The sequence below is a fragment of the Sphaeroforma arctica genome (genome assembly GCF_001186125.1).
Source record: "Sphaeroforma arctica JP610 unplaced genomic scaffold supercont1.958, whole genome shotgun sequence".
NCBI lineage: Eukaryota > Ichthyosporea > Ichthyophonida > Sphaeroforma > Sphaeroforma arctica.
In genome coordinates, this window is record NW_014039600.1 from 9,960 (window position 1) to 26,561 (window position 16,602).

Genomic DNA, 16,602 nt, shown 5'->3' on the forward strand with positions numbered 1-16,602 from the left:
TATAGATATGTATATGGTGATGTTTTCGAATTAACATAGTCTTTGGTTTAATTCGTTGGTTTATATGGTTATTTTTTCTTATTACCATAGTCTTTGGTTCAATTTGGTGGTTTCTATGGTTATGTTTTCTAGTGAACATATTTTTTGGTTTAATTGGTGGTTTATCTGGTGATGTTCGCTTATTACCATAGACTTTGATTTAATTCGTTGGTTTCTATGATGATGTTTTCTGGACGTCGCTTCCCAATTGGTGGTTTATCTGGTGATGTTCTCTTATTACCATAGACTTTGGTTTAATTCGTTGGTTTCTATGATGATGTTTTCTGGACGTCGCTTCTCAGATTTTATGCGCGAGTTATCCCGCACATTATATCCATGTCCTCGCAATACCGTACATGCACTGATTACTTCGGCCTGGGTCTCGGGGCTCATATACTTCTTTCTTTGACCAAGGTCTCAGGGCTCATATACTGATTACTTTGACCAAAGTCTTGGGGTCCATATACTGATTACTTTGATCAAAGTCTCGGGGCTCATATACTTATTACTATGACAAAGGTTACGGGGCATTTGTAACGGTCTCTTTTTTTTGGCATGGGCAGCCATCCACTGCACTCCAGGGGGTGTGCTGTACAATTAATACAATAATTTTCAAATGGAAAGGTGTCAATGAGTTCACAAATGTGTATACACATATACAACGTGATTAACGTGTAGTGCGATCGAGGCTGATTGTTGCAGCGTGTTCATAGAGGAGATATGGTATAGCGACTTCTGCATACTGTAAGCTGGCAATAACGTCTATGTGAAGAACATCGACGCGCTCTCACGTCTACTTCATTTCTTAATAGGGCCTCATGTCTCCTTTATATCTTTATAGGGCCTCGAGATCATCAACCCCAACGCAGCGGAGAAACACATTCAAGAAATAAACAGCAAGTACTTCGCCAACAGGGCGTTCAAGCGCGTAAAGCAAGACGCCGACGCCAAGAAATAAAGTTTATGTCACGTCACCTTAAACCGGGCACTCGTCTGTGCTCGTATCTCAGTACAACTGGCAGCTGTAGCTTCCGCGTACTGGATGTGCACAATACTTATGGTTCCCTGAACGTGTGCTCCTACGTCTATATAGCCGGGAGTCAGCACAAGTTTGTCACATTCGTGATCAAACCTGAAGGCGCCTGTCAAAGTGTGGCGTTTAAAACAAAAAAAGGGTGAGCTTTCTGGTAGCTACTACGACTCTCTATGTTTATTGTCATTTACCACACTTAAGCTAGTACGGAATAGGACTAGAAAACGAATATGACAGTACAAGGCAGGCTTAACAATATATATAACTCGCAGTCTCACCAGTGTACTCCTTCTCACCACTCGAATCGGCTAGCTTGATTGTGTATGTGGTGTCCACGTGTACGACTGTGTCTGGTAGGATGGTGTGGACAAACACATGGCAAGTGTGCGAGGTCAGCGGTGTGTGCTTAGTCTCTAACCAGAATACGATACCCTTCGATGCTTGACTCCCGGACGTACTGAATCCATGTGTGTGCTTTAGTCGCAATGTGAGGCGAGATCCATGATCGAGGTAGCCATTTCGACCGTGGAGCGTCATGGTGAGCTTTTAGTTCAGATGTGTTTCTGAGTGCAAAAATATATCAATATACATAGGCGAAAGAAACGACTGACATATAGGTCTGTTACGCACTGCTGCCCTGCGTGTACACAGCAGCGATTATTGATGGAAGTGATGAACGCGTTTAGAATTGCGTCATCAGATGAGAATGCGAGTTTCACCCCAACATGTATCTTTCGAGTAATAAAAATCCGTGCAGATCCCACTATCTCAGATTGTTGCCCTTTTATGTCACAACTATACCGCACTGGCTTCTGATATGCACTATATCATTAATTTCCACTCATTTTGTTATGCTGAGCCCAATCATACCTTTATAACAATACAGTCATATCACCAAATCATTCTGCGTCTGTGCACGTAGAAGTTGGGATGTACGCCGTTTATCCCCATTAATTCAATCAGATTATTTCACGGTCGTAAATGACACAACACAGATCTTAATAATAAATGCACTCATGGCAGTAGCGAACTTCGCCACGGCATAAGTTCATGACAACCTAGTTGCGCTGCGGGTAAAGCTCTTCAGCAACTTTCGCCTCTATATTTTAGAAAACAATAGTTCCATTCATCTTTGGTTGTGCTTGTCGGAAAAGATTTATTAAGCTTCTGCCGCGTTTCGCTTCGTATCTTTTGACAGTAATCGTGTATATTTGAAAGCCATACGCCAAGTACTAAGATCCGAGACTCCAAATGCCTGACCTTTTAGCGCCTGGAGTACGTCACTGGCACGTGGACGTTTTTTAGGCTTAGCATATAGCATCGACCTGAGTAGTGTTAATAGGCTCGAACCACCAACCACAAGAGGACACTGCGCCAGCATCACTTTTATATATCTCTCCGGCGTCAGTGAAAGCTCTTGCCACGGCATCGTACCGAAAAGCATGGTGAAGAAGAGTATCTGCGAGGTGTGCACAGGTGTTTGTGAGTATAAGATATCGAATCGATCGAACGCGGAAGGGAGAATCTCACAAATCTCTATTAAAGATAATATGTGTATGTAATCATTGGTGGCTGTCGCGCTATTTTAAATTCTTTGCGCCACGTGACTTACCCCACATGACCATACATCGGCCCTCAGCAGATCAATGGGAGTGTTGTCGGTCCCATCATGTACCATATTCCATACCTCTGAAGTTGATGAGATACGGTGTAAAAATATTAATCACTAGAGTTTCTTAATTAGATGTCGGTATAAATAGCGAATCTACTATTAAAAAAGATGTATGCGCTCACCTGGGGCCATGCTTGCGGGTGATCCACATGCGATTTGTGCTTCGAATACATTCCCGACGTGACAGGCCAGTCCAAGATCAATAAGCTTGACGGAGTTATTCAAATCATCTATTACAATGTTGGATGCCTTAATATCCCTGTGAGCACAATTATGTATATTTTGAAAGAGCGATAAGTGTTAAAATTGAGGTGAGACCTAGCATAGACACTCATTCTTGGAATTATGAAATGTTAACCAATTACAAAAGGTGTCACATGATGCGGCAAATATGCATGTGCGACTTATCTGCCTAGGTCTTACCATACAACTCATATTTAATCGCACGCAATTAATAATGCACTAGTGATCATACCTGTGGGCAATGTTGTTTGTGTGCAAATAATCGACGGCCTCCATCACATGTGTCATATACCGCATGACATCGCTATGTTTCATTTCATGCATACTTTGTATTTTTTTCCCAAGATCCTGCCCTGGTATATACTCCTGGAGGAGAACAGCTTCGTTATCACTATATTTGATGTAGCCATAACCCCGAACCAACCGTGGGTGTAGCAAGTTGCAAGTCATTCTTATCTCAGCTGGCAGAGCTGATTTGCTGACATCCTGCAGTACAGCACATGAGATCAAACCTTTAATATACGTATCAAAAGTTAATAAACTAATCGTGTGATGCTAAGATTAAATTGAAACAATACATTCCCGTATAGAGGTACGACGTGCTTTACCTGATTTAGGAGTTTGCCGACAAGCAATCCATCCGTAGGAATATGTTTCAGTATAAAGATACCACGCGCCGGCGAGTCTCCTATTGCTTCGATTTCTATCAGGGAATTAGAAGATTGCAAACGAAATTAGTTAAGAAGACGGAATCAGATGAGCTTTAAGTGGAAATAGCAATCGGCCTTCACCTACCACTGAAGTCGGCTGCCACAATCTCGTTGATCGTGGGTGGTAAGCTCCTGCCTTTCACCGTCTCTTGCACATGAGAGTTCAATAGCGTGCGCGACGTTATTCGAAGCATGACTGTACAATCGAATGCTAGCTGCCAGAGTAGTAATGATTGAGAGTTCTGCCATCTCACACAGCATAAATCTATTTATACGAACCCCAACCTCCAAACTTTTGGTGTTACAAGGAATACGTTGTCATGACGCAAAAGATTACGATCGATGGTTATTTAAAAATAGTACAAACCCACGGGTGACTCCGGGGAATCTCTCACTCCTCAGAGGCTCAGTCCTCACTTTGATTTATTGATTCATCCAAAATTCAGCAGTCAACACTCAACACACACAGGGGGTCAAGCCGTCAAGACTTAAAGAGTAGTCTACGGTCTATGGGCAATTATGAATTACTCAACATAAAATGATGGAGTACACGGAATCGATCTAACCATCTGATTCGTAGAACACTTTGGGTTGCTTGGCACATTTTAAAATAGTTATAAAAAAACTTTTCAGTTTTTACTGTTGCGTGTTTGAACTTTGAACTTTGACCACGGCCATGTCCTTCGGACAATAGTCCGATCACTTATTATTTTATTTCTTCTCTACTATTTAGAGGGTCAAGCGTTGACTGTTTGTCTTTTAGACTTTTGCAGTTTCAGTATTTTTTTTGTCATTTGTTTTTATTAAAAAAACCCTTTATATTTCTCATGGACTCTTGGTGGACCTTGTCTTCTTCACTTCTTGCCACTTGGGGTCTATCTTCTTATTAATATTTCTACAATTTGGTTTTTAATAAATAAAAGCTCGGTACATCACCGTACAACATACGCTGTACACCGCACTCAAACTTCTTATTGTTGTTGGTCCAGGGGGTCCGTTTCAGGCCAAAATTTGAACAGCAAAAGAGGTATTTAGACGAAAATCAGGCTATTTGGGCTGGGGCCCTGGGTTCTTTGCAGTAGTGTCGGAAGTGACCACACTAGACCTTTGGTAAAGAATGGTGAATTCGACAGAGAGTATGTGACGAATTGCCTGTTGTTAGGCGGTGAGACAGATGAGAGGTACGAGCGTGGAACCTCTGGGACTATTTCTATCAGCCCTGCCCTAGTATATATACACCCCCAGGCGATTAGTCTATTCCAATGTCGTTTTATTTCGGGCATTCGGTTGTAACCTTTATTAAAGTGCTATATATAGACAATTCCCTATCGCTTGGCACAAGTAGCGCCTATGAGAAGTCCGAGCCTCAGCAAGCTTTATAGCATATATATATATACAGCACTACATACTTCTTTATTATACTGCCTTTGTAACTTCCAAATTCTCGATTTATTGAATTGACCGTATACGTTCGCTATGGGAAGTATTGGTTTGTAGTCAGACTGCCTCGGTTCGCTTCATTTGGACATCGATATTTTGTAAAACACTAAAACCCTGCCCCTACAAGAGCGTGAGAACCCCTTTCAAAAGTCTAACCCCCCCCAAAGACAAAAGGATATAGGGGTGCAACACTATTTTTAGTGAAACGTGAACGATGTACATTATTTCGTTTCCAATTTTAATTCTAAAGGTGAGTGGGGAAGACTATACACTGATCTACACACACACCCCACAGTATATATATATACATACACATATATCTATCCAAAATCGTGTGATGTAATTTATCCCACCGCCACTCCCAACGTTCAGTCAGTGATCCACGCATGTACACGCAGTATCTAGTACACACGCGCAGATATACAGAAATACAGCTAAGCCGAGTGCACTCCGCTCTACTCCATCTTAGGTCTCAGAGAACCGGTCATTCTGAAGATCACAGAGTCTTGGATAGGCATGGTGGCCTGGGCCCAAATCGTCATCCACACCATCGCAATTAGGAACACACTCAACCAGAAGAAGATGTTGAAGAACACCGCGTGGTTTGGCCCGTACTGGCAGTAGTCGGTGTCGTAATCGGCGCCTTCAACCAGGCAGTCACTGTAGATGAATGGAAAATAGATTAGCGTATGCGAGTATATGGAAGATAATCGAGCGTATATATAGAAACATATGCATAAACGTATACTTGTAATATATATATATATACACATGCACATATGTACACACACATACCATGGTATATAAATATGCGTGTATTAGTAATAGGATGCGCACATATACATATACATACACACATATATATATTTAAATACTACATAGTGATAGTGTTAAACTTACGCGTAGCTTGATGGGTACTTGGGGTCGTCTTCCTGGCGTCTGTTGCGCTTGATAGGGTTATAGAACGGACGACGAGCGGACACAGGCACATCTGCACGCTGACTGAGGGTCAGCATGCTCACCACTGCAGAGTGTGTGTAGTGCTGTTCAATCAAGGACACCATATCCTCAATGAACTGCAGGTATACCCGCTTAGCCTCTGTGTACTGGGGTGAGTTGGGGCCATATTTGGCCCGCACCTCGGGCAGAGAGGACAGGGCAAAAGAGAAGAAATCGGGGTGCGAGGCAACGGCCTTGATGCCTGACACGCGCATTGCCGAGACAAGCACTTGTTGAATCGCGTAGAGTTCGGCGAAGAACCTGAAGTCCACCTAAGGGAGCATAGAGTGGACATTTTGTCGGCACTTCAGGGTTGTACGCACAACACACTAATTTCTCGCATGGGAATTAGTTGATATCACGATCATATACTGCCTCAGCGTGTCAAAGGTTGTGCCAGCGGGGCTGCTATGCACTAGTATGTGTGTATACGTGTATAGCAATATTAAGTACATATAGGTAATAGTGCATGATGCACATATACGTATATAGCAATGGAGGGTACAGATTCCCAAGTTGCGTGATGCCCGCCCACACGCGAGGTACGTATATTAGAATCAAAGCAGACGATGCATTTTCCAACCCAGATAAAGCACGAACACATCGCCGCGGGAAATCATCTAATAGGAACACCGGCAGTATATCTTGGACGGCTGACATCTGCATCATACCTTGTTATCTAGGTTGAACGTCTTGTCATCGGCCGCAATGTACTTCCCTTTAAACTCGGGTAGTGCTTTGGCTATCGCCTTCTTACTCAGTTTAACGTCAGCGAGTTCATCACTGCCTTCTGCATGCGAGAAACCGTTCTTGTCGCCCAAGGTGTAGACAAAACTCTGCGAAGGTCTCGCTTCGTTAACCTGGAAATAGCGTGAATGTGTGTTAGTGCAAAGATGTATAACGATACATTGGTATAATAGAATAATGATATATATATATACACACACACACAAAAACAAACCGACTAACGTATACATATCAGTACGCAAGTCAGGAATAAAGCGCAACCATCAATTACCCCAGACACCCGCAAAATAACGGAATAATATATGCGCTTTAATGCACAACGAACTCTGCCAGACTAAACCTTGTAATGGTTGGCAGAAACAAACATCCGAGCATCAAAGGTACAGTGTGAGTGGTGTAAAAAAATTGCATATCAACCAAGCTAGTCTCTACAAGCTCAGGATTCCCAAGCCAATAGCAGTCACGCAACACATGCGCCAACGCACGACCCAACAGCAGACACGGACACACAAGTCAAAACAAAACACAATAGCAAATGTAACAGCAAACATGTAGCATATAGGCAAACATGCCACACACCATCCAGTGTGTAGAGATTGTCTCAGACCACGCTCGAAGTACACTGCCTCGGCCTTTAATTCATTATATTCTAATTATGACTACTTAGCTTCAACTTCAATATACATATATATATACAAATACACACACATACACACATACGTACACATATATACAATTACTCTCAAGCATGTACAAAAAGTTCGTTACTAGACACCGACACGTGCATATTCATTCATTCATTTCTGAACCCCAAACCTCAACCCAGAAACATATGCAGTGACTGATTTAGACACTTCGAAATTGGGAGCAGCAGGATGTAGGATGTAAAAAGTCCGAAGACGAACCAATTTGGATACACAGCTAAACTGAGACTGAAAACGCATTAGTAATCGGCAGAGACACAAACACACGGAAGGAACGAGTACCATCGAAAACTGCTGACCGTACAATACGATATGTCGTATGAATACAGGAAAAATATTTAAAACAGGATACGTACGTTCCCATTCCAGAAAAACTGATCCACAACCAACTACCTCTCCAGTTAGCGAGACTGATCCATCAGACACACCTCGAAGTTCGCAGCGGCAGCGTGTGCAAACTGCTCGTCACCAGACACAGACACAGTGACTGAGTGGTCGAACATCTGAGCCATGGCATCAGCCAGATTGCCGGCCAACGCGCGCGTGCTGGGTGTGATCAGGCCGTGCTCAACGCCTGTGTGAGTAGTGATGGGGAGGGTACTGAATGAATGTGCTAGATGCTCAGCAAGTATGTACATGTTATAGATATGTACGCCATACTCAAACACCTGTATATGCAGTGGTTGAAATAGTGCTGAATGAAGGTTCCGAATGTGCATCGCACTGGGGATCCGCAGAAAACAGAATGAAGGCTCTCAATCAGCAGCAAGTATTTGCATGTATATGAATATAACATACTCTGACACGTGTGTGTTTTGAGATTGGCTTAACACTGAGTGATGATTCTGAGATATCAGCATGTAGTACATGTATGCGAATATATGTGCTCAAAATAGAAAAGCTAAACTCGGCACGTGTATGTTTTGTGGCCAGCTTAGTACTGGTGTAATAATATAAATACTCAGTTAGCATATGCATTGTACCGAACTTCGCATGATACTAAAACGAGGTGTACGTGCTTATAGGCGTTATGCCCAACACCTGTATGTAAAGAGGTTGACTTGTAACGGAATGGTTGTATAGTATACATATGTGCGTACTATAGGCAGAGTGTACGGATCGATAACAGTATTGATATAACTTCGCATAACTATACAATATCGCGTTATATATCTGAATCACGTACGGGTTTTGCTCCATTTATATACACCCATAGATCAAATGAACGTTACGAATAGAAACTCACACAATAGTGGGGAGAAATATGCTCACATTCGCGGTATACGCTTACATCGAATCATATATCAGAAGAAACCATTGTAACAAACTCCCAAAGCAAGATCACGTGTAGAAAAATACACATACACATTCTTTAGCATACAAACATACATAAATACATGAAGAAACCATTGTAACAAACTCCCAAAGCAAGATCACGTGTAGAAAAATACACGCACACATTCTTTAGCATACAAATATAAATAAATACATATATACAAACAAACAAACAAACAATACATAATAATAATTTCTATATACACGTATACATGAAAAATCATACCCTCCTTGCCCACCCACATTCGCCCGGGAATGAGGTGCTCGCTGGGGTAGCGTCCAGTGAGCATACTCACAATAGTGGCGATAGAGTCCATATTCTGAGTTTGCGCAATCTCTGCGTATGACACCTTCTTTGGCATATCTGTAGGCGAATCTTCCAGACCATCCACAGTGAACACCACTGACGCGGACGGCAGCGATAACGGGTTCACAGAAGCTTGCGCTTGTGTCTGGAAGATGTACGATCACAAAATAAAAATAGACAATTCAGAGACTAATATATATATATAGACACTATATACACATACGTGCGTGCATGTATGTTTATATATTCGTACGCGTCATAACAAAAGGTACAATAGGACATCTGATCAAACTGAATATATATATATATACATACACACATACATTTTAAAGACATCCATATATACTATATAATATATAGATTGCATATTTATTTGTGTGCGTGTATGTATGTATATATACCCGTACGCGATTTTGCCATGCTATTCACAGTGAACACCACTCACGACACAAACAGCAGCAACAACGAGTGCACAGACGCTTGTTCTCTTGTCTCCGTTAGACAGCGCGGAGCAGTACGTAAATTTAATGAAGAAGGTCAAAAATAAGAACTGGTGTAGTTGTATAGCTTCATTTTACAAAAGGGTCATAGAATAAAGGAGACATGGGTTAGAAATTAAGTATATCCGTACGCATTTTTGTTTGTTTGCTTTACCGTTGATACGCTTAAACTAACCTCACCGTCGGGCGCTTCAAACTCATGCAGTCTTTTGTAATAGGAAATACTCAATCAAACGTATATGGGGAAGTCTGCGCAAAACACACACACACACACATATATATATATCGATATTTTATGCATATATATATGTATACTTTCTAGAAGATCCATATATATCTCGGAAGTCCCAACGCCCGAAAAAGAGTGGCACTCTTCCATGGCGACAGCGTGCATTTGCTTGTAACTTATAACACACATACGAAATCACAAGAACTCTTATAAGAGGAAGCTACAAGGCTCAACACAATACCTTGTGTGAAAGAGAGGGCATTCCCATAGACTGACTCAGGATATCAGCCACATCGGTGACGTCGAGAGCTTTGCTTTGGTCCTTCACCTTCAAGCTCTTGGGGGCCGACAGAACGGACATAGAATCTGCGCACGGGCACAGACAAATTTATCAATATTTGTGAAATAAAACGGTTCCAACATATATACATTATTTATACGATTTGTGAATGTAAATATGAAATATATTTTAGATGTAGTGACACAATATATATATATATATATATACTGTATAAAGAATATAGATAATGAAGAATACTTTTACTCTCTATAACTGATTTCTGATGCAAATCTGCTGGGAATCACGCGCATTCATGTAACACTTAGGCAGATACCTGCAACACTGATGAGTGGAGTTATGAATAGAAGTTCTTCCAATATGTCAAATATACGGATACATGGGGATAGAACGACACATCCATACATGGTTTAGTAACATATATGGAAGAAGGCGTGACATATACATATATATACATTTATATATATATACACGTATGCATACGAATACAGATGGATATAAGTGTATAGTTTTCATGTACAGATTACATAAACTTGTATACAACAATATATATATATATATATATATATACATATACATATACATACACATACATATATACATGCACATACACACACACACACACATATATATATATACATAAATAAATGTATATATATATATATATATATATGTTTATACGCTGAATGCATGCGTAAATATTTCGACATATATATACATATATATGCATATATGTATACATATACACACACAGACATATACTATAAAAATATTTAGATATATGTATATATATATATATACACACACACACATATATATACATATATACATATATAAATACATCTATACAAACAAACACACACACGTATATATATACAAATATATAGGCAGTATGAACACCCACACAACCACACACACACACATTCTCTCTCTCTCTCACACACACACACACACTCTCTCTCTCTCTCACACACACACATATATATAAATATTATCTAAACATGTATTTAAAAAGATGACCTACGCTGTTAAATATAGATGTGTTATCATTTGATATTATACAAATGGGGTAGTCAGGCACAAAGTTTACAGACGATTCGTTGTCCTCCATGTCAGGTTGAAATAGACAACAACAGATCTCATGCTATTGCTTTAATACTCACCTGCGGTGACAGAAACTAGGCCACATGTTGCCACCAATAGGCACGCCAATGCACGTACCATTCTCTAGTTGTTTGTACGTATATTCGAACTCACAGATATGCTATATGTATGTGTGCAACGGGTGTATACACTATACTGGGTTCCTGGTGAAATTCCCTATGAAATGTAGCGTTGTGTTTGTTTGATATTGTAGTAACCTCTCACTCTCTCTAGATCATTTGATTCTATAAATAATTGTTGACTAAATATGGTGAGTACCTACATTTCGGACATTTTTGAGAAGCCGTGTTGTCGCAATTGCAAACCAACTCTCTGGTAATATGAAGGTACAAATATTCAGATAATTTCCTACACATTGTATTTGGATGTTTTAAACTTCAAAGATGTTCTAAACTAAAAAGAAGCTTTCCCGCTCTCTGGTCTTTTTTTAACAAACGAGGGGGTGTCAACTGTCGCGGGATAGATACATATAGCAACGGAGCATGTATATTCCGTGTATCACAACGTTATAGTATATGTGCATATATAGTGTTGTATGTATTCGCATGTATGTATAGTGTCTAAATACACCATACATTATGACCTATTGGGATGATTCTAGGCAATTTATACGCACATACTTGCCTGATTTTCAGCGATTGATTCGTGAATCACGCACGGACGAAGAAGAGACAAGCACGCACAACTACGCATTCATTCGCCTCGTGTCGTTTGTTGCGTTTGTTTTAGTTGTGCACAAGACCCGACCCCCTACAATCACTGCACATTGAATATTAGACACTGACCACACTCTTATATAATGATCACTATCGGTATACATAGTCAGCTTTGTGGGCATCCACATGAAGTATTATGCTGTGTGGTTAAGTATCAATTAGCTCACAAACAGCAGTCAGTTCCTTTCCTACAAGACATGAGGGCAAGTTAGCAACCAAAACAAACAATTGCCTGGTATAAAGATACCAAACTGGGCTCGATTTACCCGTGTGCACACATTCATGTATCGAGACTGAATAGCACTTGATGCAGACAATTCTGTGCTACAGACAAACAAGAAGTATCCAGCACATTGCCTAGTCTATGTACCGACGCTCTGGCGAACGAGCTACTAGTGGCATTGCTTTGCGTGAACGCATGCGCTACTGTACACGACGAAGGATGACATCGATACAACTATAACCCAGGAAGCTATTCATGAGCTGCTAGCTGCCTCGCACTTTGTGAGTGACCACGATGCTGTCTGACAGATTGATGCACTCGATAGTGGTACGCACTCAGTATACTGATATATCAATGCCAAACAATGACTTGAGCTATGCCAGTCATTAATACAAACCAGAAAAATCCAGAAGTAAGGTAGTGTTTATCTAGATGAGTGGATGTCTGAATTGCTAGGTACGCCGCGCCGTGTGAGGGCCCCGCCCGCGACGCTATTTTCGGGATGATATTGAATTCAAAAGAGTGGACCACAAACCGAATCTGGATTCCTGGCAATTCTGAATACAATAAACCGATATATGTCGATTTGGAGATGTATCTGGTATGCTGTTTTGAATTAGGAAAAGAGTGACTGGTTCTACCGGCTCGAAGTAGGAGGTAGCCGCCATCTAAGTGTTTGAACTAATTTTCCGTGCAACTAGCAACTCAAGGACATCACTGCCAGACCAGCAGCAACAATCAGAGAAAATGATGCAATGTGCGTCAATACGTGTTATGTAAAGCATTATTCCAGGCCACAATACAACAAGGAGAGTTGTCGAGATAGCTTTTTTGGTAAGTCGAAGTGATTAAATTCCTAATATAGGGTCATGCTCCCCCGACCATAGTTAACCTGATTTAATAACAGATGATTAAACAATTGGTTGAGACTACTACTGCAAGCCATGGTACTTCAATGTACGACGATATATAGTATATATACTACGATATATAGTATGAATACGACGTCATATAGTATGTATACGCCGATATCGCGCATGTATATGACAAAGTATGCGGAATGTATTTGAGGATATGTGGTATATATATGGTATGAATACGTCAATATAGAGAATGTATAACATCATACAGTATGTACACGAGGACATGCAATTTGTACACGACAACATACGGTTCCTATTCGAAGTTTCAAAGATACGCGACAAAAACGTGTCAAAAATTGGGTCAACTGCAAGTACAAGAACGGAGGCATGCTTTCGCAAGAGCCACCTTCAACTATACCACTAACATATCTATACTTCTGCTACTTTTAAAAACTAGCAATGGATCACTTGATCAGGTGACAGTTTTCTGCAAAATTTCTATGCACCGCTCCAAATAACTTACGTACTTCTATTTACTCAGTAGCTTAAGTACTTCTATTTATTCAATAACTTACGTACTTTTCTCTCTATTTATTTCTAGCTTACGCACTTCTTTCTCTACTTATTCAATATCTCGCGCACCTTTATCTCTATTTATGATCCTACTGCACATTGTTGTTTTTGAGCTATTGGTGTGTTACAGTGGCACTTTGAAATTCGGCTCGAAGCTCGAGGCCCGTCACCGCTCCCAACAACTTAAGTACTTGCATATTTATTTATTCAATTTATCTACTTCTATCTCTATTTATTCAATAACTTACGGATTCCCATGCCTATTCATTAAAAAAACTTACATGTTTGTATCTTTTTGTACAATATACGTACTTCTATGTCTATTTATTCAATATCTTACGCACTTCTATCTCTATGTATGACCCTACTGCGCAGAATTGTCATTGAGCTATTGGCGTGTTAGATGTGCACCTGAAAATTCGGCTGAAAAGCTCGAGGCTCTTCACCGCTCCCAACAACTTAAGTACTTCTGTATCTATCTATTCAATAGCATATGTGCTTCTATCTCTATTGATCCAAGATTGCATTTCCATCTCTTTTTATTCAGCAACTTACATTTTTTTCAATCTATTTATCCAATAATTGACGTACCTCTATCTCTACTCATGCAATAACTTCTATCTCACCCATGCAATAACTTGCGCATTTTTATGACGCCACTGTACATATTTATATTTGAGCTATCGATGTATTAAAGAGGCACATTGAAATTCGGCTCGATTTCTGTAATGTGTTTTGTGTCACATATTTGCTTGCTATTAAGTTTAATTCGTATTTCCTACAGTAGGCTCTATACATACGTCCTGGACAACATACCAGGCCTAGTACGCAGGCTTCAACTGTGGTGTTCTATTACAACTACATAGTACCGATGTGTGCGGTGTGATAAAAAATCAAGCGGAGAGCACAGCAGCAGCCAACGTAATGACAGCACTTGTAAAGATACCAAAGCCCATAGTAACACTTCCGGTATTTGTATTCCCGTTGCCTGGTGGAACAGACTCTGTGGCAATACCAGTGGCAGTCGATGTTGGCGCAGCGGTATCTGTAGTTCCGGTCACTTCTCCAGAAGTTTGAGTAGTGGAGCCAACACTGGAGCTGCTTGGTTGTACACTATCAGTCACAGTCGCATCTGCCGAGGAACTGGCGGCGTCTGCAGTTACTTGATAGAACTGTGCGCCTACGAGCGGTACTTCGACTAGGGTACACACCCCCGCCGTAGTGGTGGATGTGAAGACCTGCTGTGTACAGCCAGTATCACTGAACACCGACAGCGTGTACGTATCATCGAGGTTCTGGACGAAGGTCGACCAGGTTGCTGTATGCGCAAGCCCGAAATCAAATCATGAGTGGGTGCGTTACAAGCTTAGAATATAAAAGTAGAGGGCCCTTTTGCACAGATTTCAAATATACATATATTATTCAAGGAGGTTATCGAATCAAGCACTCATATATAAATAAAATCTATCAGAAATAGTATCGAAATGCGGTTGCTTTGGTATCATAAAAATCCAAACCCAAATTTAGGTCCAAATCCATACGTATTGGGGTGGTGCCTGCCACGTCGCATGCGGGTGGGGCTCCATTAGGCGAAGGCGTTCCTACTTTGCAATCCGCGGGAGGAAACTGACAGTTGGGATCGGCCCCGAAGCAGACCTGTTCGCCCAGCGTGGCGGAGATGGTACACAAAACAAGTGTGGTTAGCAGTAGTTGCATGGTTTTCCTTTGGGTGACGGTTTGGATATAGACGAGGAATTAAGTCTGCGGAAGTGATGTGTGGGTTAGGAACTATGATTTTGGTTGGTGGTCTTATCAAGCTTGTATGGTGTTGTGAAGTTGTCTATGCTAGTTGGTTTTATACTGCACATTCCACGGTATGAAGGTGTCAGCTTAGATCACGGATCTGAACTGTGAAATAAATATATTCGTGTCATGTGTACATGCAAAGTGGTGTCTGTTCGTCGAGTTCGTGCCATGCGCACACAAGAGTTCATGTTGGAATAAAAGTTAGACATGTTGTATAACGCCACAGGGAGTGTTGGCAAGAGGTATGACTCATGGTACAATCGAGTCAAGTTTTATTTGCAGATCTTCTTAAGAACCTATCATAGGTGACATTGGATCGATCATATATGTTGGGGAGAAGCTCGTTGATTCAAATATATAAATACACTTTGACAGGTGAATATCACCTGTGACCTGTGTATAATATAAATACATACATAGACAATACATACATTCTAGAGAAAAGCCAAGTCAAGTATACTTTCTTCTTTTTTTGTTGCAAAAAAGTATAAACCTCAAAAAAAACAAAAAAAAATGTCAAAAGCAAAGCCCAATGCATAAATACGTAAAATTGGAATGTAATTCACGAAAACGTATAATGATTTCCTGATGTTTTCTGCTTTATTAGATTAACACCTCAGGCGAAAACGTAATTATGGTGCCACGCCGCACCGGTGGTCTGCTGCAACTTGTATTTATTTATATAAAGAGAGTTAGAGACGTACTATGTAACTAAAATATTTACTAGTAGTAGAGAAACATACTGGAGCTCTCACTACTAGTAGTAGAGCTTAAAAGTATTTAGTAACCCACCTCTCTTATTAGTCTTATTAGAGTAAATGCAATTGTAGCCGCGTACGTGGTTCTCACTCTAAGAAAAGATCTAAGTAGTGTAATCTATATATATATATATATATATATATATATATATATATATATATATATATATATATATATATATATATATATATATATATATATATATATATATATATATATATATATATATAGTACTATATATA

General features: G+C 40.3%; 4 protein-coding genes across 4 annotated transcripts; all 4 read right to left on the bottom strand.

Annotated features, from left to right (window-relative positions):
• Positions 1 to 1,005: 1,005 nt before the first annotated feature.
• Positions 1,006 to 1,609, bottom strand: SARC_09430 (hypothetical protein; the record flags this gene model as incomplete). Its single annotated transcript, XM_014296550.1, has 2 exons — positions 1,006 to 1,181; positions 1,351 to 1,609. 2 exons carry the CDS (start codon positions 1,607 to 1,609, stop codon positions 1,006 to 1,008), a joined length of 435 nt encoding a protein of 144 aa, XP_014152025.1.
• Positions 1,610 to 2,197: 588 nt separating this feature from the next.
• SARC_09431 (CAMK/CAMKL protein kinase) lies at positions 2,198 to 3,976 on the bottom strand. The gene is made up of 6 exons (XM_014296551.1): positions 3,783 to 3,976; positions 3,596 to 3,690; positions 3,220 to 3,473; positions 2,867 to 3,003; positions 2,685 to 2,761; positions 2,198 to 2,531 (listed from the first exon to the last, which is right to left on the bottom strand). Exons 1-6 carry the CDS (start codon positions 3,889 to 3,891, stop codon positions 2,232 to 2,234), a joined length of 972 nt encoding a protein of 323 aa, XP_014152026.1. The 5' UTR covers positions 3,892 to 3,976; the 3' UTR covers positions 2,198 to 2,231.
• A 1,251-nt stretch (positions 3,977 to 5,227) lies between these two features.
• On the bottom strand, positions 5,228 to 11,567 carry SARC_09432 (hypothetical protein). The gene is made up of 7 exons (XM_014296552.1): positions 11,420 to 11,567; positions 10,200 to 10,324; positions 9,149 to 9,374; positions 8,016 to 8,161; positions 6,808 to 6,996; positions 6,038 to 6,408; positions 5,228 to 5,797 (listed from the first exon to the last, which is right to left on the bottom strand). The coding sequence occupies exons 1-7, from the start codon at positions 11,478 to 11,480 to the stop codon at positions 5,593 to 5,595; spliced, it is 1,323 nt and encodes a 440-aa protein (XP_014152027.1). The 5' UTR covers positions 11,481 to 11,567; the 3' UTR covers positions 5,228 to 5,592.
• Positions 11,568 to 14,546: 2,979 nt separating this feature from the next.
• Positions 14,547 to 15,602, bottom strand: SARC_09433 (hypothetical protein). The gene is made up of 2 exons (XM_014296553.1): positions 15,337 to 15,602; positions 14,547 to 15,113 (listed from the first exon to the last, which is right to left on the bottom strand). Exons 1-2 carry the CDS (start codon positions 15,509 to 15,511, stop codon positions 14,689 to 14,691), a joined length of 600 nt encoding a protein of 199 aa, XP_014152028.1. The 5' UTR covers positions 15,512 to 15,602; the 3' UTR covers positions 14,547 to 14,688.
• Between the last annotated feature and the right edge of the window lie 1,000 nt (positions 15,603 to 16,602).